At 45.3% G+C, this 23,893-nt stretch overlaps 1 protein-coding gene across 1 annotated transcript; it reads left to right on the plus strand.

The window, feature by feature from the left end:
• Nucleotides 1-1,101: 1,101 nt before the first annotated feature.
• On the plus strand, nt 1,102-20,740 carry ACKR1 (atypical chemokine receptor 1 (Duffy blood group)). Its single transcript, XM_083716339.1, has 3 exons — nt 1,102-1,154; nt 2,487-2,567; nt 18,501-20,740. The coding sequence occupies exons 2-3, from the start codon at nt 2,547-2,549 to the stop codon at nt 19,407-19,409; spliced, it is 930 nt and encodes a 309-aa protein (XP_083572465.1). The 5' UTR covers nt 1,102-1,154; nt 2,487-2,546; the 3' UTR covers nt 19,410-20,740.
• Nucleotides 20,741-23,893: the final 3,153 nt, after the last annotated feature.

The following is a 23,893-nucleotide window of genomic DNA, read 5'->3' on the forward strand; positions in this document are numbered from 1 at the left end:
ACTGGCTTTTCAGGGATTTGCAGCCACACACAGATCCAGCAAGTCTTGCCCTGAAAAGATGTTCTGCTTCTGCGCCCTGGAATGGATCATGCTGAGAACTGCTATCTCTAGGAGCGACACAGAAATTGTTGTTCCCCTTAAGAAACCAGAGGCCTTTCTCTTGGGCATTGTCGGCCAGAGGGTTTTAAAGAAGGATAGAACTTTCTTTATGTATGTATGCAACAACAGCAGCAAGAACACTTATCGCAAAGTATTGGAAGACACAAGATTTGCCCACCTTGGAAGAATGGCAGATGCAACTGATAGACTACATGGAACTGGCAGAAATGACTGGCAGAAACCGAGACATGGGAGAAGAACAAACAGAAGAAGATTGGAAGAAATTTAAAGATTATCTGCAAAAACATTGTAAATTATTTGAATGTTAAAGCGATGCAGGATACAGAGACAGTGCGGCATTAGTGATAAAGTTGAAAGGAATGTGCAAAGATGTTTTACAAGTAATAAGTAAAGAAATATAGCAAAATTAATCAATGATGGGGGATTAGAAGATAAGTGGATAAATAGCGGTAATGGTTAATTTAAAAGAAATCAAGCAATATTAAAATCAGTCAAATAGAGGAAGAATTTGCTGAAACTAAATTGGAAATTGGAATACAGAAAAGGGAGGTGTGAGGAAGTTGGGAAAGTAAGTTAGGTGAAATTAAGAGTTGAACTTATATATTTTTGTTTGATTTTTATGTTCTATATTGTGTATTGTTTGTTATTGTGTTGTCTTGTTTTGTTTGTTATGATAAAATTTGTTGAAACCTTAATAAAAAATCTTTTTTTAAAAAAAGAAATTGTTGTTCCCCTTCTTTTTCCTTAACTTCCAGCGACAGTGCTTTGCATACCTAACACTTTCCCTGCAAGGCTTAATTTTTGATGGGGTGCGATTTTGTCTGGTCTCCATGCATCTGTGTCATGGCAAAAGAGGTTACATATTATGCTTGCTTATTTGCAGAGGGTCTTCTTATGCGGATTTCTTCTTACTGGAAAGAGGGGGGCCGGGGAAAGGAAAGGGAGGTGGGGAAACAAGATGGGCAGATATATGTTGTCATTCCTCCAATAGAGGTAAATCGGTCGGGATCAATAATTCAACACATTCCAAACAGGTTGGTTTGTCCCAGGAGTAATCCGTCTTAATAGTCGCTCGTGGAGATGATAAGTGGTGAATAATTTAGCGTGCACACACGCACACCCAAACACACGCGCGCCGGCACAGGCGCTTCCCCGCTGTAATTAAAGCGTGTGAAACTTCGTTTGTTATACAAAATTATTGCTGAATAATTCAGATCCTCAGTAATTACTAAACGGCGGAGGAATTCGCCAGCAGAAAGGTGCCCCTTCGGAGGCTGAGTCGAGGAGGGATTTGCAACACAGCCAATTACCTCTGAACCGCGCGCATGATTTAAACCCACCGTGACCTGGGGATTTTCAGACATCTCCAATCTGATTTTTTTTAAAAAAAGCTTTCATCTATTTATCTTAAACTAATGATTCCTAATATTGTCCTAGGCACTGTCTAAATTAAATACAGGCAGAGCTATCCCGGCATAATTTACACCGGGGAGGAGGGGGGCGGTAAATTACGCTGGTGTAAACTGTTCCTGCTCCCAACCCCGTTTAGGAGCGTGGCTGGCCGAAGCCTGGCAGACCTGCTATGATCTCACCGTCGTTGTTTCACCAGAAGGAGTGGTGAGGGTTTCCTCAGCTATGCCTAAAACCTTCCAAGCGATCTGAGGATACAGGGCAAGAAGGAAATCAAGATGCCGGCAAATTCTTTCTTTTTTTGTAGTATAATTTTTTTTATTAAATTATTCAACCGTTTTCACAATAATCTTCACCTCAAATAGTGACATTGTTTCATAAATTGACTTCCCACCCCCACTCCTACTTAAACCTTTATATTTGTATCAATTACCAAAAGCTTTTCTATTACAGTTATTATATCATTTTCCTTCTGTTGCTCTTATCTCAAATCCTGCCCGCAGTTTCATTTGACTGTAGTATTTATAAAAAAAAAAAATCCACAAAAGGCCTTCATTCGAAACACTACCTCCTCCTCAGTGTTGCCCCTTGCTGAACTCAGAAGGGAGGAATAGAAGGATGGGGGACAAACCTAGACTTGGTTGCCTCTGACTGTCACTGATTCTGGCTCCACCTCTCTCACTGGCCTTCCTTTCATCCGCCCTGCCAGTTCCAAAGGTCGCCAGCCCTGACTGCCCATAGGGCTCATGTCAGGATGTCCACATCCTCATTTCCCACCATCACTTCCCCATTATTTACACCCTGGCAACTGTCCCCGGCTTTCAAAGTTCCCGGCAAGTCGCTGGCATGACAAGTCCTTTGCTTCCTCTCTCCTGCTGAGGAAAGGAGGAGAAGAGCACACATTTCTTGTTTTTCTTTCCACCTTCCTTATCTTATAAGAACATTGCCTCTCACAGGCAGTCGGGTCAACAACAGCATCGCCCTCACAAGACACAGCCTGGCTCTGCATCACAACCATGGGCAATTGTGTGAATATGGTGAGTCCTGCGTCTCAGTGCTGCCCTTCTTCTTCTTCTTCTTCTTCTTCTTCTTCTTCTTCTTCTTCTTCTTCTTATCACTCGTAGCCAAGTAAGATTGTCTTCCATAAACACGGTTTTAAGAGTGAGTCCATAAGTGACTGTGGAGGCCAATTCTGGATCCATACATCCTTCCTCAGTGGGGACATAGGTTTCCGGGCAGGAGTTGATCACGGTGAAGGTTTGCCAAGCGTGCCTTTCTCTTAGCACATTTCTCCCTTTCATCCTGAGCATCTTCAAAGTCAATGACACCTTTGGTAAGGGCTGTTCTCCAACTGGAGCGCTCGCAGGGCAGTGTGTGTTTCCCTGTTGTCACTCTTATGGAAGTCTAGACTCTAGAACCATTCCCCTTTAAATAGGGGGTCCACTGATAAGACCATTAAATGGGACTGAGTCTGATTTCATTTTTAAAAAAATAATATTTATTGCTTTCCCAACAATTTAAACACTACAAAAGAAAAAAAAAGTTAAACAAAAAAATACAGTACAATACAAAAACAAAAACACTACATAACACTAACACTAAGACATTAAACTAACAAAACAAAACAAAAACAATTTAAGACACATCAAACAATTTCAATATCTTATCTTTCATTCACTTGTTTCAACGACCTCCTCGCACCTCCCTTTTTGTATTCCACTTCAATTAATTGTTTCAGCAATTCCTTTCCATCTTCCTCTGTTTTCTGTCCTGTAATTATCTTAACATATTCTAACCTTATTTTTCCCTTTAATACACTGATAATCTATTTGTACTTAGTTCCTTATAACATTTCTACTAAAGCCATATAACTTCATTCCAACATTTTTCTAACATTCCTTAATTTTACAGTATTTCTGTAAATAGTCTTTAAACTTTTTCCAGTCTTCTTCCACCGACTCTTCTCCCTGGTCTCGGATTCTGCCAGTCATTTCCGCCAGTTCCATATAGTCCATCAACTTCATCTGCCATTCTTGGGACTGAGTCTGATTTCAGTCACTTCAAAAATGTGGCCCTCTTGTTTCTGCTGTGTCTGGGGTCCTAGACGTTCAACCTTAAGCCCTGCACTGACAGTACCATTTCAGGGTCTTCCTACTAATGCTGAGCTGAAAGATTCTAAAGAAAAAAAGAAAAGTTTTTAGGCTTGAATTTGGGGTGGATGAGAGGTCATCAGCAAAAGAGAGGCTGAAACAGCCTTCCTATTTGTGCCAGGGGGTAATGGTATTCTGGGACAGGGCGGGGAACTTTTCCCCCAGCTTGAGGGTCTTTCTGGGCAACCTTCCTGGTGGTGGCTGGAGATGGAAGAGAAAGAGGGCAGGGAAAATGGTAATTTCCACCTCAGTAAAGTAGGTTAGGTTCAACATGCACCTCCACAACCCTCTCTATCCTGCGTAGAAGAAAAGCAAGCGGTGTCCTCAGAGTTAAGGACACATTCAACTGACAGATAAAGGGTCCAATGAAATCAGGCCCCAGTTAGCTGCCTCTGCCAATCAGAACAGGCAGCACCATGCTGGAGAGAGTGGGGCCAGGGATGGGACTCAGGGTTGCTGTTGGCATCGGTCTGTCTCAAGGGACAATGGAGCGCGCCTCTGGGGGCAAAGTCAAACCACTGGAGAATCGCAGTAGCTGCTGTGGCTGCAGGTGTAACTCGTAACAGCTGCCTCCTGTGTTGTTTTTGCTGCGTTAGAAAACCTCTCAGGGGTGCAAGTCTGCATTAACGTCCTGGGCTGCCCAAATGACAAAACGAGCCCCCTCTTTCCTTGCTGATGTGGTCCAAAGGAAAGCAAAGCAATATGTTGGACACCAGCTTGGCTGCAGGAGTTGCCAGCAGGAGGCAGACTCCATGTTTGTGTAGGGCTTGCTCCTTAGCCTATTCTTCCCCCAAAGATGACCCACGAGGCAGCAGGTACAGATTTTTATTCACGGTTTACTCTCCCGAATGAACGTAGGCACAAGGCAGCAGAGGTTTAGCTACGGAGTTTTCCTTCTCCTTGATTGACAGGTTGACAAGCCCCATCTGCCCCTCACTTCCCTCTCCACAGCAGAAGCCACCTTCAGTGCAAAGCAGACTCAGTATAAAGCAGATATATTTGTTCAAGATTGTAGTATATTGGGTGATTTAGTGCTTTTAAATTGGGTTTTAAGAGGATCTTTTACGTGCCATGAGAGAGAAAGATGGAAGGAGGAAAAACGTCTGGCTGAGCCCCCACCCCCTGCTCTGGAAATAACAATATTTATATAAACTAACAAGAAAGCCAGAGAAAGAGGCTGAGCAATCAATCCTTAAGCACTGAAATATCAATATAGAAAATGACCCTGTTATACGACATCGTTCAAGGCAGCAAACTGCATCGCTCTTGACGACACCCTCCTTAATTTCTGCAGCTAAATTTGCAAGTAAAGCCACTTTGGGTACAACGGTTGGGCTGCTCTGGCAGGGTTCGGGTTTTTGTCTCGAGGATCGCAGAACTGTAGCTTTGGGAGGGAGCCCAAGGATCATCTAGCCCAACCCCCTGGAAAGTCTTTGACACACTGCATAACCCACTTGCGAAATTTGTTGTTATAAGGCACGCTATTCATAGACTCATAGAACCATAGAATCATAAGAGTTGGGAGGGACTCTGAGGGTCATCTAGTCCAACCCCCTATGATGCAGGAATATCTAGCTGTCCCTTATGGGAATCGAACCTGTGACCTTGTTGTTATCAGCACCAGGCTTAGTCTAACCAACGGAGCTATAGCAGTCATCGGCCTATAGGGTAAAAGGAGGTTTGCTAGACAAATTCTCAGAGAATAAGTCTATCAATGTTTTCTAAGTACAACATAGGGAGATGCCTTACATGGAGTCAGACTATTGGTCCAGCTACCTCAGTACTAGGGATGCGGGTGGCGCTGTGGGTTAGACCAAAGAGCCTAGGGCTTGCTGATCAGAAGGTCAGCGGTTCGAATCCCCGCAACAGGGTGAGCTCCCGTTGCTCGGTCCCTGCTTCTGCCAACCTAGCAGTTCGAAAGCATGTCAAAGTGCAAGTAGATAAATAGGTACCGCTCCGGCGGGAAGGTAAACGGCGTTTCTGTGCGCAGCTCTGGTTCGCCAGAAGTGGCTTAGTCATGCTGGCCACATGACCCAGAAGCTGTATGCTGGCTCCCTCGGCCAATAAAGCGAGATGAGCGCCACAACCCCAGAGTCAGCTACGACTGGACCTAATGGTCAGGGGTCCCTTTACCTGCACTGACTGGCAGCTGCTCTCCAGGGTTTCAAACAGAGAGTGTCTTCCAGCCCTACCTGGAGTTGCCACTGCGGACTGAACAGAGACCTTCTGCATGCAAAGCAGCTGCTCTGCCACTGAGCGATGGCCTTCCTCTCTCTTCCTCCATCTTCAGAGCAAGTTTACCACCAATAACCGGCGGGGGAGGCCTGTTGCTCGTGGGCTTCCCTGGGGGGGCACCTGACTGGTGGCTGTGCAAAACAGCACACAGGAATAGTGTTGATCTTTGGTCTAGAACGAGCCAGGCTCACTTGCTGGTCTAATTGCTCCAGGGCTGCTTCTGAGTCTTTATTACAACGTGGCTCCTTGCTTTATGCTGTGCTCTGTATTTCACTGATTTTATTGAGTTTGCAATTTAGCCATTGTACTGTCTTTTAACGATCCCACCCTTTGAAATCCTTTGGAAGCCAGCTTGAAATCTTTTCAAAAATGAAAAGATGGGAGTTTGCAATGTTTCAAATGAATAAAATCAGAGGGAAGGAAGGAAGGAAGGCGTAGGAATTGGGGGTACAAAGGAAGAAAGAGGAAGAGCGCTTCCTGGCGACCTGTTTATTGACCATTCATCCTGATTTATTTGCCCGGGAGATTAGATGACTTCGGAGCATTTGCCTGTGGGGAAGTTATGCAACATCGTCGTATCATCACACAATCACTATGCCACACCTTCCCAATGAATTTCCTTATTGCAAGGAGTCTGGTCTTTGGGGAAAATGGATTTGTTCAGAGCCAAATCCACTTTAACTTTGGCAACCTGAATCTGCCAGTATGTGACAGAAGCCTCATCTCTATTACAGTGGTACCTCGGGTTACAGACGCTTCAGGTTACAGACTCTGCTAACCCAGAAATAGTACCTTGGGTTAAGAACTTTGCTTCAGGATGAGAACAGAAATCGTGCTCCGGTGGCATGGCAGCAGCAGGAGGCCCCATTAGCTAAAGTTGTACCTCAGGTTAAGAACAGTTTCAGGTTAAGAACAGACCTCCAGAACGAATTACGTTCTTTTTTTAAAAAAAGAATATTTATTAAAGTTTTCAATAATAATACAATAAAAAGAATAAAGAATAAAGAAAAAAATAACAAAAATACAAAAATAAAAATATTTAAAAACACATAAGGTTTCCATTACTTATTTTTCATTAACTTATTTCCCAGACCTCCTCATACCTCCCTTTTTTGTATTCCAATTCAAATTGTTAGTTCAGCAAATCCTTATCAATAAATTTTAACCTATTTCTAAACACTTTTTTCCATGTTCTCTTAAAGCATTACAGCTGTAAACCACTTAATTTCTATCCGACATCATTCTAACATTCATTAATTTTGCAATATTTCTGTAAATAGTCTTTAAATTTCTTCCAATCTTCTTCCGCTGACTCTTCTCCCTGGTCTCGGATTCTGCCAGTCATTTCTGCCAATCCCATATAGTCCATCATCTTCATCTGCCATTCTTCCAGAGTGGGTAGATCCTGTGTCTTCCAGTACTTTGCAATGAGTATTCTTGCTGCTGTTGTAGCATACATAAAGAAAGTTCTATCCTTCTTTGAGACCAATTGGCCAACCATGCCCAGGAGAAAGGCCTCTGGCAGAACGAATTAAGTTCTTAACCCAAGGTACCACTGTATAGAGTGTAAGCACGGTTATACTATTTAAAGAGGAATCATGGGAACTGTAGTTCGTAAAGGGTGGTGAGAGTCCTGAGGAGACCCCACCCACATTCCCCTCACAGGACTACAGCATGCAGAGTTCCCTGGGTAGAGGGAGCAATTGTTGCCCCACTCCTGGAATTTTCACTCTGTGGGGGGAACCAATGGGCTCCTAACAACTCTCAGCAGGCATAAGAAAATGTGCTGCTTTCAGCTGAGCAGTCGATCCCTCAATCACTCCCTAGTTTTACATATGCACTCATAGGGTCTGAACTGGCAGTCATACTGGACAGCTCACAATCATAGAATTCACAAGGGTTATCTAGTTCAACTTTCTGTAATGCAAGAACCACAGATAAATAAAAAATTATTGTTATTGTTATTAAATAATTTATTATTTATACCCCGCCATCTGGCTGGGTTTCCCCAGCCACTCTTGGCAACTCCCAAAAGAATATTAAAACATGATAAACCATTAAACATTAAAAACTTCCCTAAACAGGGCTGCCTTCAGGTGTCTTCTAAAAGTCAAATAGTTGTTTATTTCCTTGACATCTGATGAAAGGGCATTCCACAGGGCAGGTGCCACTACCGAGAAGGCCCTCTGCCTAGTTCCCTGTAACCTCACTTCTCACAGTGAGGGAACCGCCAGAAGGCCCTCAGAGCTGGGCCCTTGCAGATGGCCATCCAACCTCTTCTTTAAAAACCCCAACCATCTGAGGGAGTCCATTTCACCATTGAACAGCTCTTACCCTCAGAAAGTTCTTCCCGACGTTTAGTCAGAATCTACTTTCTTGGAATTTGAATCCGTTGATTCAGATCCTACCCTCTGGAGTAGCAGAAAACAAGCTTGCCCCCATCTTCCATGTGACAGCCTTTTAGCTATTTGAAGGTGGCTATTGTACCACCTCTCAGTCTTCTCTTCTCCAGGCTAAATATACCCGACTCCCTCAACCATTCCTCATAAGGCTTGGCTTCCAGACCCTTCCGCCCTCCTCTGCACACACTCTAGCTTGTCAATGTTTTCTTAAACTGTGGTGTCCAGAACTGGACGCAGTACTTGATGAAGGTGTTGGCTGTGCAGCAGCTGTGGGGGGAAAAGCGAATTCCATGCAAGGGATCATTAGGAAAGAAATTGAAAATTAAGCTGCCAATATCACAATGCCTTTGTAGAAATCTATGGTGACGCCACACATGGAATACTCTGTACAGGTCGAAAAGTATGCTGTGGAGATGGGGGCAAGGTTCAGAAAAGAGCTTGATAAATAATGAAGGGGCTGGATGAAGGCAAGTTACAACATATTGGGCTTTTTAGCACAGAAGAAAGGGCAAGCTGGAGGGGAGAACACAAGAGGTGTGGGAAGAGAGCACAGACAAGATGTTTTCTTCCTTTTCCGCAGCACGAGAATTCAGGAAGCTTCCTAGAATTGTAGACATTACATAGTATCATAGACGTTGGACCATCTAGTCCAACCCCCTGCAATGCCAGAATATGCAGTTATCCCGTACGGGGCTCAAACCTGCAACCTTGGTGTTATCAGCACCACATTCTAACCAACTGAGCTATTCAAGACAGGCCAAAGAAAATACTACTTCACACAGTGAATAGTTCAAGTATGAAATTGCTCCCATAAGAGGCAGCAATAGCTATGAACTTGGGTGGCTGAGGGTTAGATAAAACCCATGGAGTGTTCAGCTATCAACTCATCATGATGGCCATGCGCTCTGTCCTCTGTCAAAGGCAATATGTCTCTGAATGGCAGTTTCTGAGAATCACCAATGGGGAAAGCTGATGTTGCACTCTGGGCTTCTCATCTGCATCTGGCGGGGGAAGAAAATCTTGCACTTGTATGTTGGAAGGAAGGAAGGAAGGAAGGAAGGAAGGAGGGAGGGAGGGAGGAAGGAAAAAGGAAGGAAGGAAGGAAGGAAAAAAGGAAGGAAGGAAGGAAGGAAGGAAGGAAGGAAGGAAGGAAGGAGGGAGGGAGGGAGGAAGGAAAAAGGAAGGAAGGAAGGAAGGAAAAAAGGAAGGAAGGAAGGAAGGAAGGAAGGAAGGAAGGAAGGAAGGAAGGAAGGAAAAAAGGAAGGAAGGAAGGAAGGAAGGAAGGAAGGAAGGAAGGAAGGAAGGAAGGAAGGAGGGAGGGAGGGAGGGAGGGAGGGAGGGAGGGAAAGAGAGAGAGAGAGAGAGAGAGAGAGAGAGAGAAAGAAAGAAAGAAAGAAAGAAAGAAAGAAAGAAAGAAAGAAAGAAAGACTTAGGCTAGATTTAACCAAAATTAACCAAAGTCTGCTTGAGGAAGAGTTGGATGAGACCAGCTAGGCATCTCATTCCAATTCAACCCTGCAATCTTATCTGAATCTCAGGAGACCTAGTGAAAAATTGTTCCATCTTCGTTCACACTAGGAAGGAGATCCCAAGGGTGCAGGAAGGAAGATTATTATATTTATAAAATAGCCACTCTTCACACGCTGAGGCAATTGGGGGGGAATATAAATGAAACCATTTTCATTCAGCAACCAGTATGCAGACCTAAATCAGCGCTTAATTTCTACAAATTAGAAATAACAGGCCTTCAGTTTGTCTGGAAACCTCCAGTCTCTGATCACCAGAGTCTCTTTAGAGAGGAAAACTGTGTATTAGCAATGAGGAAAAAATGCATTCTGCTTTGTTCAGCTCTGACTTAATAGGGTTGAGCACTTTCTAAAGCATACTATTTAAAAAAAGAAAGAAGCACAAAGGCGAAGGCTGCAAGCCTGTAGCCACTAATCTCAAAAGACATGTGTAATTTGCACTGTAAGAGAATGATCTAGCGCAAGGGTTTCCAAACTCCCCCCGCCCCACGACCACTTGAAAATTACCGAGGGTCTTAGAGGACCACTTAATGGTTTATCTGCCCATTGTAGCAATTGTAATGGACTGTGCTGGGTGATTTATAATAGTATTTTATTGCTCCTTTTAGGCTATAGTCAACTAATGTTTACTCAGAGTAGACCCACTGAAATTAATAACTATGGCTAATGTAGATCTATTAATTTCCAGTGGGTCTATTCCAAGTAAAGGTTTAGTTAACTATAACTATTTGTTGTTTTGCATTTCAGTGTGGATTCAAACTGTAACACAAGAAATGGAAGAAGCAATGAAAATGCAATTAAAAATCAATATTAATATTTAATTTGATAGGTGTGCTATCTCACATCTACTACCACAAATTCACAGACTGAGGCTGGATCTATACAGATATTTTTTTTAAAAAACTGCTATGAAACCACTATGGAAAAATATAGCTCCCAGTGCAATTTACCATTGACTTTGGATCGCTGCTCTACAGCACCATCTGGTGTCACATTTTTATAACACATTTATAATGTTATAATTGACCTGTGTAGCAGAGTCCACTGTGCGAATGAATCTCTTGTTGGTTTATTTGGGAATCCCTAATCTAGGAGTGTTTTAGTTTCAATCTTGTCTCTGCCAAGCACCCAGTAGGTAGCCTTGGTCAAACCTCAGTTCTCCCCCTCACCACATCTGTCATATGAGGAAAATAACAGCAGCCTACCATGTGCTCCATGTCAATTTCATGTCTTATAAATTGAGTCAATCCTGTTCCATTTCTGCATTTGTTAGATTTTTTTTAAAAAAATGCATGAAAATGAGTATTACAAAATATGCATTTACTAGGGGTGTGCAAGGGCCTAAGATTTGCCTTGAATCTGTGATTTTAAATAATAATAAAACCCAATCTATTTCTGAGGCACTCCGTTTTCTCCTTGATCTGTGATTTAAGTTCCGAATCACTCTCTATATAATATAGAATATAGAATATAATATAAGTTCTATGTTCCTCACTCGTTCTTATGGCAGATCTAAAAATATCTATGCTTTCTTTCTTTTGGTATAAGCAGATAAAATTTGCAGGTACAGGAGCTCCACTCCCCAGTGGATTACTCCTGCCAAATTGCAGGCAAATAGGTTCAGGAGCCTTGAAGTAGATGAGGTTAAAAAGGGATTGTCATATTTTTCTGTGTATAACATGCCCCCATGTATAAGATGGCCGCTATTTTGGGGGACTCCAAATTCAGAAAATGGAGGGAGATTGCCCAGAGATGTTGAGCTCTTTTGAGCAGATTGCCAAAAATAGCTCACCCGCCAGACCAACGCTGCCAATTACACGCATCACCGAAGTCGCCAATTGCCCGCCCAATTGGTGCAGCGGCAGCCAATCGACAGCAGCCCTTGTCGCAGCCACCAATCACCCGCCCAATCGCCGCTGACAATCTCCTGCTCGTGGCTGCAACCAATCACCCGTCCCCCCTCTGCACTATCCATGTATAAGACGACCCCCAAGTTTTAACATTATTTTATAATAAAAAAAACCATTGTGTTATACATGGAAAACTATGGTAACTCTTCCCAATAATCCAAGTTAGGGCAGTGACTTTCTTAGGTCAACTAAAACTCCAAAATCCATTGCCCAGCTCAGCTTTCAAGGTGAAGCTGTCTTGAATGCTGCCTGCAGGATGCTGAAGAGCTCTACAATGATGATGGTGATGGTTTCAAGTAGAGCAGCATATTGGTTTTTTAAAAGTTAAATGAAGTATTCAACTTAAAACAACTACTATCCACTGCTCTGCTTTAGTAAAATAAATAAACAAATCCAGAACTCTTCAGTGCTCCACAGGCAGCATTCAAGACAGCCTACTTCATGAAAGCCCCATGGACCTAGAGTAGAGAAACTCAGAGACATAGGGCAGCATAGAGAGACAGGGGACAGAAAAGTGAAGAGCAATACAAGGCTTTGTGGGGGGCCAAATATGACCCAGATGCTCTGTTGATATTGTGGGTTGACTTGGGAAGGGTAAAATTACACACAGAGAGACACCAATTTGCCTTGTTCTCCAGCCCCAGTACTGCATTCTGCTATGTTTGGGTGAACCAAGAACTGCATCACAAAATCCAGACAAGTATGAAATCCAAAAAGTAATTTCATTCTGATCCACACATTTGTCCAAGAGATGCAAATCAGGCCAGCCCACATCAGAATTCACAAAATTTGGAATTCCTAAATTCAAATGCCCATTATTGTATTGTATTTGCGATGTGCAAATATTACTGACCTACTGTCGTCTTCTGCTTCCGTTGTTGTTTTTAAGCAACGTTCTAAAAATAAAATTGGATACGTGGATCAGTTTTTAAAACAGAAGTTTCATACACAGTAGTGCTTTGCAAGCAAGAAACACATGTTTATATTCCAGTTGTTATGAAATGCAAAAGAAAGGTGTGCTTTCATCCAGGGATGATAACAGAACTGCCAGACCCTGAACTTGGGAACACGGAGAGAAATACCTTTCCCTTATCCAAAGATAACTACCTTTCACTTCACACATCAACAGAACTATTCCTCTCCTCTTGGACACGCTTTTAAATAGCTGATCGCTGTCTCCATCCGCTCTGCCAAAACTTCCCTCCCCTAATTGCATAGAGCCCCCGAGCACTACCAGACCCTGAAATACACCCCGACTCTTTTCCTCGTGCTTGAGCTGGTGGAACATCTTCCTGTCTCTTATTCACTGCAATCCCGCCCCGGCAATAGCTCAAGGTACTCCAAATAATTGTCCTGCCCTGTGTTGCTAAATCTCTTAAAGCAACTAAACTGGTTGCCAGTTGTTTTCTGGGCCCAATTCAAGGTGCTTTCTTAGACATTTTAAGTCAAAGAAGGAAATGTTATTCCACACTGCGTTGAGCTGCCTGTGCTCTAAAGCCAGAAGATGGGTGGTCCTGATGGTCCTTCCTCAGTTTGAGGAGTGTGGCACAGAGGCCGGGAAAGGGCCTTCTCAGTGGTGGCTCCTCATATTTGGAGCGCCCTCTCTGGCTTCATCTCTTTATACTTTCAGGTGGCCTATTAGGACAAACCTTTTCCAGCAGGGTGTTTTGAGGAAAAGAGACCCAACCGCTGCCTCTAGTAGCAGTAATAACCACCATTGTTTGGTGCCTTGTTGCTATGTATGTTTTAAAGCAGGCACCCCAACCTTCAGCCCTCCATATGTTTTGGACTACAATTCCCATCATCCCTGACCACTTGTCCTGTTAGGGATCATGGGAGTTGTACGCCAAAAACCTAGAGGGTCACAGATTGGAGATGCCTGTTTTAAAGGATTCTGCTGTTTTTATTTTATTTATTCCCCCCCCCCCCATTTGCCTGTTGCAAACTGCCCTTGGGTTGCGCAAAGGGCGTTAGTATGATCAAAAGAAAGAGTCTAAATGCTTAAAAGAAGATAAAGGTGGCAACAGCCTCTGAAAAGATGAACCCAGTTCCTGCGTTAATGCAACTGGCATGTGCTGGACGTCTCTCTCCCTCCCACCCCCCAATGGAAAGTGTTTTCATGAGAACACAAGTCCAGACAGGGCAAAATTGGCAGCCTTCCTAGGACAATCTCTGAGTTTGTTTGCATTGTGGAGTCACAGGGGAGACTGGTCCTGCCAGGCCATTGTTCTTGACTGTTAATTACCGTCAAAACAGAAATAATTTGTTTTGTTCCTGGAGAGTCTGGTGTGGATTCTGTGATTAGAGGAGGCCTTTCCTCCTAAGGCTGTGTGTCTTGTCGGCGTCCAAACGCACAACATAAGGAATTCACTTGCCAGAAGATGGGGGGGGGGGCGGCAATTTAACTTTAGAACTGGAAAATACCGGATCTGGGCCATCCCAGGGAATACCCATCCCAATCCTGTCAGCTTCCTCCCCTTCCTTGGTCTCAGTCTTGCCTTTGTACAAATGACGAGGGAGGAGAATGGGGACCAAACGGAAATGAGTTGGTTCTGCTGAGGGCTGGGCAGCCCATGAGGTGGACTGAAGCAGCCATCTTGGGTGGTAGAATCCTATGCTCCAGCTTCTGTTGAGATCTCACCACCAGCCGCCACACAACCACAGCGAGCAAGGCCTCGGCGGAGGGCACAGCCTCTCTCCACCTCACCTCAGGCAGCGAAATGGGACAGGCCACCCCTAGATTTGTCTGCCATTTACCCTGGTTCCACCTTCTGTCGGGCTTCCTGCCTTCTGTTCTATCAGTCCTAAAGGGAACCAGCCACCAACAGGTGTTTTCTCTTTTTTGGTGATTTACGTAGGTGGACCTAAGTTACACTGGGACCCTTTAGGAAAGTTCTTTGGTGTAGTGAAATGGGTCCATTTGAGGCCCAGGGAGGGCATGGCTGTACTGAGATTGTGCAGAGGTCTGATGCAAAGTCATAGGCCTGACGGAAGCTTTCAGGCTATCTATCAGGCCTGTTGCACTCACATCATTGCCAAAACTCAAGTTTCCGTTTTCATAGAATGGTAGAGTTGGAAGGAATACTGAGGGTCATCTGGTCCAACCGGGGAATCTCAGCTAAAGCATCCATTTTGTCAAAGGTTAGCCAGCTGACAGACTTCTTCGCCCACACTTTATATTTCCTGCTACTCGCTAGAGATGAAAATGGATTCAGTTTGCCTCCAAAAGGCAGGCTTCTCCTAATCTGGAGTTTCCAAAACAATCTGAGAACTGAAACACAGCCATCCCTTGAAATTTGTGCCTGCCTGAATTTTGCAATGTAGTTCACCGGCCAAAAAAAGGGGGAAAGAAACTGCATAGTGTTCAATAGGCAGCCTATTGGTGAAAATAATGCATTGCATTAAGGAGAATTGCTTTGCAAACATGTATGTTAGGCAAGATTGCGTACAGAAATGTGCACATCCAGAGAAGTTTGCACTTAGATGCTGATGGTTTCCACGGGGACTTAAACAAAACAAAACCTGCAAACTGGTGTGGAAATGTGGCTCACCCATCTTTGTTCCTCCTGGTCTTCTGATCCAGGGTTCACACCCCCCACACACACACACTTCTGCAAGTTGAGCCAGTCTCCAAAACTTTGCTCCCCTCTTTCCCCAGGCCACCTAGTATGCAACAAACAGAACTCCCAGGCAATTTGCTTGTTTAAGAAAAGGCTAAGGTGGGAAATAAATTTCCATTAATTCAGAGCCGCGGCCTGACAGGAGAGGCATAAAGTTATCAAAGCAAATATGAAGGAGGGAGGCTCATTTACATGCTAGGTGAGTGTGTCCTTCAGTGATGACTTTTTGGACCAAATAGATCTACTGCTCCTTGAGATCTTCAAGCCACGTGTGTGTGTGTGTGTGTGTGCGCGCGCGCGTGTGTGTGTGTGTGTGTGCGTGCACGTGCACACACACACACACAACTATTTTCCTACACCTTTCCCCACAAAATGCTTCCCTATATCCAAGAGTGCCCGATCAGTCTTTCAAAGGCTTATTTTGTGTAAGGGATGCAAACAGCTAACTCATATTTTTATTTTTATTATTTTTTTAATTTCTACACTGCCCTATACTCAGAGGTCCCAGGCCTTTATTTGACACCAGAAAAAGGAGCACTCCTGCCTGCCAATGCCCCCCCTCCTTAGTCTCAGTATTGCCCTTTGCATACCCTGCAAGTATACTGTAAAAAAGGGGACATCCCATTTTCTATCACAAGAGAACAGTGGCCATTTTGGTTGTTGTGATCTCATGCGATTTTACGGTGTTAACCCCACCCCACCCTACACTGCAAAAAAGCGTCTTTTTCAGGGCTGCAATTTTGTGTGGCGCCCCAAAGCGCGTGTTTTGAGATGCCATGCCTGAAAAGGTGCTTTGGGTAGGGGGCACGGCAGAAAATCACACCAGGTCACGGCAACCAAAATGGCTGCCATGATGATGGAGTCCCAGATTTAGGCTCCAAAGTGTTGGAGGGTACGCCTTTGTAGAACTCAGCAGGGAGGAGGAAGGTGGGGATAATAACTAGAATTATTTGCCTCTGCCTGCCATTGGTTCTGGCTCCACCTGTCAGTGGCTCTGGCTCCACTTCCTGTTGGGCTCCCTGCCTTCTGCCCCACCGGTCCCAATGGGGCACCATACATCACTGCACAAGCCTACAGTTAGTAAGGGCCCGACAGATATAAGAGGTGGTCTCAGCTGCAAAGCCCATCCTTCTCGGAATGGAAACAAAGAGAAGTTAAGTCAAAAGCTACGAGCAGAGAAAATTGTGGCCCTGCCTTTCAAGCCCAGGTAGCAGGCATCCCTTCCCAAATGCAATTACTTTGGGTGAATATGACAAGCAAAAAATGGATGCCTAGCTTCCCATCAACAGCCAATAAATCCAGCTCAGTGTGGTTTATGGCTCTCCTTCCCTAATCCTCCAGACAGAAATTGACCTCGAATGTTTATGTTATCTTAAGTCTGGAGAAACAGGGAAGCGTTCGAAGTATGGGTCTGCAGGAGGAAACAAACTTCATTTGGCGGACCTCAAGACGGCATCCCTGAGTTGTTCCCCAAGGCCAGCAGGGACCAGGTCCAGAACTGCCTTGCTTCAGCAAGGTGGCTCCCAAGGCCATTCTTTCCAAAAGCCAAAGGAATCCACCTGGCTCAGGCAGCAGACCAGGCAGTGGAGGCTGGTTCAAATGGGACCAGCCATGGTTTTCCCTTGGCCAGCCGCCACCTGCCTGCTTCCTTTTCCCCCCAACCAGGCTCTTCTGGCCAGCTTCCTCCTCCTTAGACTCAATGATGCCTTTCTAGAACACAGCAGGAAGATGGAGGAAGAAGGGAATGGAATTGGAATGGCTCTGCCTCCCATTGGCTCTGCTCTACCTCCACCTAATTTTTGACACCCTGCCTCCCACCCTGCCAATGGGCACCAGCCACCACTAAGATTTTGTTAGTTAGTTGGTTGCAATTCTATCCCATCTTATTTCTGCAAGAAGTTCAAGGTGGCATACATGGTATGTCCCATCCCCCCATCTCATTTAATCCCTACCTCTCTCCATATGAACCAACCCAGACTCTGCAATCATCCTCTGAGGCCCTTCTTTGTGTGCCCCCTTCGCAAGAGGTCCGGAGGGTGGCAACACGAGAACAGGGCCTTTTCTGCAGTGGCTCCTCAGTTGTGGAATTCTCTCCCCAGGGAGGTTCACCTGGCGCCTTCATTATACACCTTTAGGCATCAGGCAAAAATGTTCCTCTTCAAACAGGCCTTTGGCTGATTGACATGTCAAGGCCTTGTGGGATGGGAGGAGGTTATTGGTTTGTTGTTGTCCTTAATTTTATTATGTATTTTGTGGGTTTTTTATCTTGTGTTTTTATGTTGTGAACTGCCCAGAGATTTATAGATGAAAGGTGGTATACAAATAGAATAGAATAAAATAAATAAAATAAAATAGCCCTGTGAGGTAGGTTAGGCGGAAAGGCAGTGACTGGCCCAAGGTCACCCAGGGAGCTTCATGGCCAAGTAGGGGTTTGAACCCTGGTCTTCTAGGCCCTAGTCCAACACTCTAACCACCACACCACACTGGAGGCAGATCTACACTCATGGTTTTTAACGTTCGCAATGCATTATTTTTAACGTTCATAATGCATTATTAAAATGTGACATCAGAGGTCTCTGCGGAGCAACCAGAAGCCAGGTAGACAGTGTTTCAACTATAGACTCATTATACTTCTACGGACTTTCAAAGATTGACAGACATGTGTTCATTTGATTTCAAATATATTAGAGAATTTACAAGTGTACACAATTTGTTTTTGTTGTATATTATGCAATAAGAATTGCAGTGCTATCTAGTATGCTGGTCTTCGTGTTGCTTGTGTTGTTCGTTGGCTCTCAGGAGAGGCAGCAAAGGAACATAGGAAGCTGTCTTACACTGAGTCAAGCCGCTGGCCCAGGTCCAGTATTGCCAACCGTAACTGGCAGCAGCTCCCTGGGGCTTCTGGTAGGCGTCTCCCCCCACCTAGATACACCATTAAGGATTGAGCTTGGGCCCATCCATATGCAAAGCAGATGCTCCACCCCTGGGCCAGCTACAGACCTTCCCCGTGCAACTGCTTCTGGTGACATCATCCATGCATTTGTGTTTGGCTGAAATAGTTCTGCTTATTTTATTTTTGTTAAGGGTGCTCTCTAAACCTCTGTGTTGTGTCTCGCCCTTTTTTCAGGACAGGAGCCCAAGCCATGTCCTGGAATCTGCTGACTTTGCAGACCTGCTGGCCATCTGGACCGAGTATTATCCCTACGAAGACACCACGCTCGCTGGCAGCACCCTCCCTGCGCCCTGCTACAGCACATTTTGCTCCTCGGTCGGCGGCATCATCCCGACGTTCCTGGTGGTAGCCAGCACATTGGGCATCCTTGGCAGTCTCGCCCTGACCATTGCCTTGGTCATGTGCTTCCGGCTCTGGGAGCAAACCGGCCTCATTCTCACAGCGCTGTCAACTGCCCTCTTTGCCACCATCTTGCCGTTTTTCGCAGCCGGGATCAGCTGGGGCTGGACCTTTGGGGACGGGCTCTGCCAGGGGGCGCAGGCCATGAAGTATGGGTGCCAGTTTGCCCAGGGGCTCTTGGTGGCTGCCTCTGTGTGTCCAACGCCCAAGGCCGCCCTTCCTGGCTGCCTCTTGCCTCTCGTTCTCTGGGTCACAGGCTTCCTGCTTGCAATCCCCGTAGCCGTGATCCACGGCACGGGGAAAGACGGGGAAGCAATATGTGCACTGAGACAGGCTCCTGAGCTGCTCTGGTGGTCTCTCACTCACGTCATCTTCTGGATAGCTGTTTTCTACATCCTCCCAGTGGGGGTCGCTCTGGCCAAGGTGGCGCTGAAGTGGGAGAGGGCTGGGTGGCACCCGCCCGCGGTCGTCACTTGGCTCTTCTACCTTCTCTGGGCGCCGTATGGAGTGGCCCTGATCCTGGACAAGCTGCTGCAGATGAACTTGCTCACCCATACTTGCAGCTTGCAAGAGCATCTCAGCTACTTCTTGGGGCTATCCGAGGGGCTGGGGGTCCTGCACTGCATTCTGTGCCCCTTCTTAGTTCTAGGGATGGTCATCCGTCACCGAAGGGCTGCCCAATGAGGCAGGCAATAAATTCGGGAGGGGAGGGTGTCCAACTACAATCAACAGAGCTTTAATCTACAGATCATTTTGTATCTGCTTCTGCCTCTGCAACAAAGCCTGGAGGGTGGAGGACTTCCTTAGAATTTCCTAGTAGCCAAGCTTGCTAAATAAATAAAGTTCTGCAGTCAGGCAATCCCAATTCTGCTTCCAGAAATGGTGGATTCTGCGACGTGAATTCTGCAAAAATGGGCTATTCCGCCTCTGAGGCCACATTGTGCAGGGGTAATGAAGCATATGCCATATACCGCAAGTGTGTTATTCAGACATCCTTTCAGCCATTGACAGACCTACATCTTGGGAGCCCTGAAACTTTATAAGGTTATGAGGACCACTTTGCAACCAGCAACAAGGTCTGGGTAACCACTGTTATTGTAAAAAAAAAACTAAAAAACTACTACATCTCTGATTTTGATTAAATTCGCTGTACTGGGCTATCTCACTGGTGTGAATAAAAATTTCCTATGCCATGTAGTTTTCAAGTTGTGTGACTCAATTTGGGTCTAGTAGAACCAACCTTTTCAAGCCACGTGGACCCACCTTGGATCAGGCTGTAGCCCACTAGTTGTCCTGGCCGATATCTGGTTTTCAATATCGTGATATATCTGCAGCTAAATACCATGATATACTGATATATCACAATATCTGGAATGTATCTTGGCTGCTTCTTCCTCCCCACCTTAGGGGAGGGAGGAGCAACCGAGATACATCACCAAACCCAAGCTTCCACTTCGTTAAAATTCCTCAGCAGGAAGCCTTCCCCCCCCTCAGCTGAGTGAGCCCCCATACCGCTCCAGTTTGTGTGAGCCAGAGGGGGAGGGGCTTCCTCAAAGGCGCACACAAAGAAGGAGATGGAACCCCAGAAGGCCCTCACCCAGAACCTTTCTCAGACTCTGTCTGTATGCCTGCCTGCCTGCCTGCGCCTTTGCCATCCGCAGGCAATTTGAGCTGGCACGATGTATTGCCAGCTCAAAATGTCTGGAACCAGTATCACGATCTGAGCACCATACTGTTTTCATTTATTTTCAATTATTTATTTATTTGATTTTTAAAAATAAAGAAAAAAACGTACATTTTTTTAAAAAATCAAAATCCAAATATCAAGATTGCTCTGAATCTCCTGCCCCCCCTCCCTCACCGCATCCCTTCCATGGGTCCAAATAATAATATTTACAAACTGCATATCAATACTTGTCCAAATTTTTTCCTTCCAAACTTTCCATTACTTTGGCAAGTGTGATTAAAATCCTGCTAATACAATGGTCTCATAAATAAACCATAAACTTTTCCCATTCTTTTTTTTTTTTAAGTTCTTGTCTTCTTGATTTCTGAGCTTCCCGGTTAATTTTGCCATTTCGGCATAGTCCGCCAACTTGGTTTACCATTCTTCTTTAGTCGGGGTCATTCCTTCCATCCATCTCTGGGCTAGCACCATACTGTTTTCAGACAATGTGCCAATATATCGCTCAGCTCCAGTGCTGGTCCATCAGTTGAAGACCGATGCTCTAGAGTGAATTCAACCTGCCAAATAATAGGCAAATGAAGGAGAGATGAGGGAAGTGACTTTGGGTAAGAAACCTGCCATTTTATTATTATTATTATTATTATTATTATTATTATTATTATTATTATTATTTATTTGTACCCAGCCCATCCAGCTGGGTTTCCACAGCCACTCTGGGCAGCTTCCAACAAAGATTAAAAATACATTAAAATGCCACACATTAAAAACTTCCCTAAAGAGGGCTTCCTTCAGGTGTTTTCTAAATGTCAGGTAGTTGTTTATCTCCTTGACATCTGATGGGAGGGCGTTTCCTCCCCCCCACCACCACCACCTGGGAGAGAAACTCTGTGACCATTCTACCTGAGAATATATATTTGCCTCATACCACATTGAACCATCTCATCTTAAGACACAGATTGCCTCTTCTTCGGCAGGAGAATAAAGCCCTGGCTTCCTTCTCTCCTGGCGTCTCTCCCAGAATGCCTCTCGGGACCATCATTCTTCTTCCATCTCTGGGGATCGGTGCCAGAGCTGTGGGCAGAGAGAGGCTGCATGGAAGCAGCAAAAAATGGATCCTTCTTCCCTCCTTCTCCTCCCGCCTCCCCCATGAAGATGCAGTATGTTTTGCTGGAGAGATTCCGGCTGAAATGTGACTCTCCCCCCCCCCCACCTGCCAACGGGCCATTTGACTCAAGGCACGATAGGAGGGCACCCTGGGGCCTATTTCTGTTTACTAGCGGGTAGCAGAATTGCTCGCTCCATTAAGGCTGGCAGTAGGACTGCAAGGCAGGCAGACTCTCTTCCTGCTCCCAGGCCTTGGGACAGAAGATGCTCACCCAAATTTGTTGTGATGCTTAGACTGGAACTGGGGAGGGGAGACACATCAGTGCAGCGTTGGAGCACTTGTCCCCAGTTCAATTTACAGCTTCTCTACAGCAACAACAAACTCAATTTATGGAAGGTTTTCTCTGCCACTCTCGTAATACCATACCTTCCAGCAGTGCTTTCTTTCTTTAAAAAATGTTTAGGGGTACTCTCATTTTGACTAAAGAAAACCACCATTTTATAGTTCAAATCAGGAAAAATAAATACAGTAAATGGACAAAAGTACAAAGAACTTGCATTACCTCGTGATGATGAAAAATAGTAATTTTCCTACTCATATTGAAATACTGCCCCTCAATGAGGTGAAACTTTCATCAGTAAAACACCACACATCCACATTCCACACTGCTTCACATATTAAACGCTCGCTTCCGCCTGAGACTCAGAAAACACTGTGACAGGAAATGAGGCCGCCATCGGGGCTAGCAACGGAACTGATGATTCACCATGCTAGAGAAGAAACTAAAATAAATTTTTAAAAAATAGTTTCTTCTCCCGTTAGATTCACAAAATGTTTAGGGGTATGCGTACCCCTGCATTACCCCAGAAAAAAAGCTCTGCCCTCCGACATCTCGAGTCCCAAAACCAGGACCCAGGTCTTCCGGCCTGTACTCTGTGCGAGTCGTGTGACCCACATGAGATCATGGAGCGCTTTTGGGGGGCATGCAACATTGTGGCCCCCTAAAAGTGGTTTCTTGGGGGGAAGCACTTTTGGGGGCAAGATCTCGGCGCAGAATCACGCCAGATCCCAGCACTCAAAATAACTGCCGAGTTCTCACTCGAGAAAATGAGATGTCCTGTTTTATTCCGAGACACTTCTGTGGTGTTTAATAGTAGAAGTCAGAGCCATCCAACTGGGTTGGATGCCCAAAGATTCTGCACAGGCAAAAGGAAATCAGAATTCTCTGCCACAGGACATAGCGATGGTTACCGGCTTGGATAGCTTTAAAAGAGGACGTGGCAAACCCATGGAGGATGCGGCTATGAATGACTGCTAGCTGGGAATCACAATCGAGGAGACCTGCTGCTGTGTCCAGTTCCTGCTTGTGGATTTCCCACTGAGGCATCTGGTTGGCCAGACCACCACAGGGGCGAAGATCTCTTCCACCCTTCCCTAAAATATTTCAGGGAGACCCCCCCCCCAATGTTGATGAGCTTTGCCATTCAAATGGTGTTCATGTGCCACGTCTTGTGATCAATTGTGTGGGAAGGGCCATACCTGTGTGTGTGTGTGTCCGTCCATCCCTGCCGCCATATTTTATTCAAGTTGGGATCCCTGTTGTTCACTTTGGGAACAAGATGCTCTATTAGGTGAGCCTCTGGCCTCATCCAGCCACTGAGCTCTTCTGATCATCTGACAACACACTCTTTATTTTACTCTTGTGCAATTTACACGGGAAGGGTGGTGCTTGCTTCCAATGCAAGCCTGATCCCACACACCCAGTCGCTCAGCCGTCCATCCCATGGCACAGTCTTCGGGCCAACCTTTCAAATTTTCAAACTTGTGCCGCAGTTCTAATGTACAGAAAGCAATAGGAGGAGTGGATCCTTTCCTCGGGACCAACACTCTCCCCCTCCCCCCTCCTGATCCCAAGTACCCTCTTGCCCCATGTGGCTTCTCCCCTGGCACAACAGTGCACTTAGTGAACCATTATTTGATCAGAGCTCTCAGCACATCACCTTTTAAACACGCACACATACACAACGGCTGTCCTCCTAAACCAAGGATTGATTTGCCCATCTACAGAACATTTTACAAGGCTGCATATTAATCCCGCCGCACGCTCTCTAACTGGAATGCAAGCTCTAAAACATCCTGTACCCTTTGCTCCTTACATGCTTTCATTAACTATTGTTCATTGGGACTTAAATACACATCAAATTAAATGCACTTATCAAAACCGGGGGCAGAGGAAAATGCTCTTCCCGGATGTCGGCATTCTTGGATTCAGACTGCCCTCTGCTGGCTGGGATGAGCGCTGAAGAACATATACTGAGATGGAGATAGGCTGACATCTCCAGACTTGCAGGGCGGGCATTTATTTACAGTGGTACC

The sequence above is a fragment of the Podarcis gaigeae genome (genome assembly GCF_964106915.1).
Source record: "Podarcis gaigeae genome assembly, chromosome: 16".
In the NCBI taxonomy this organism is placed as follows: Eukaryota; Metazoa; Chordata; class Lepidosauria; order Squamata; family Lacertidae; genus Podarcis; species Podarcis gaigeae.

Coding starts and splice junctions, on each gene's coding strand:
- ACKR1 (XM_083716339.1), top strand. CDS start 2,547: ATGGGCAATTGTGTGAATATG. Junction 2,568..18,500: donor TGGGCAATTGTGTGAATATG/GTGAGTCCTGCG, acceptor CCCTTTTTTCAG/GACAGGAGCCCAAGCCATGT.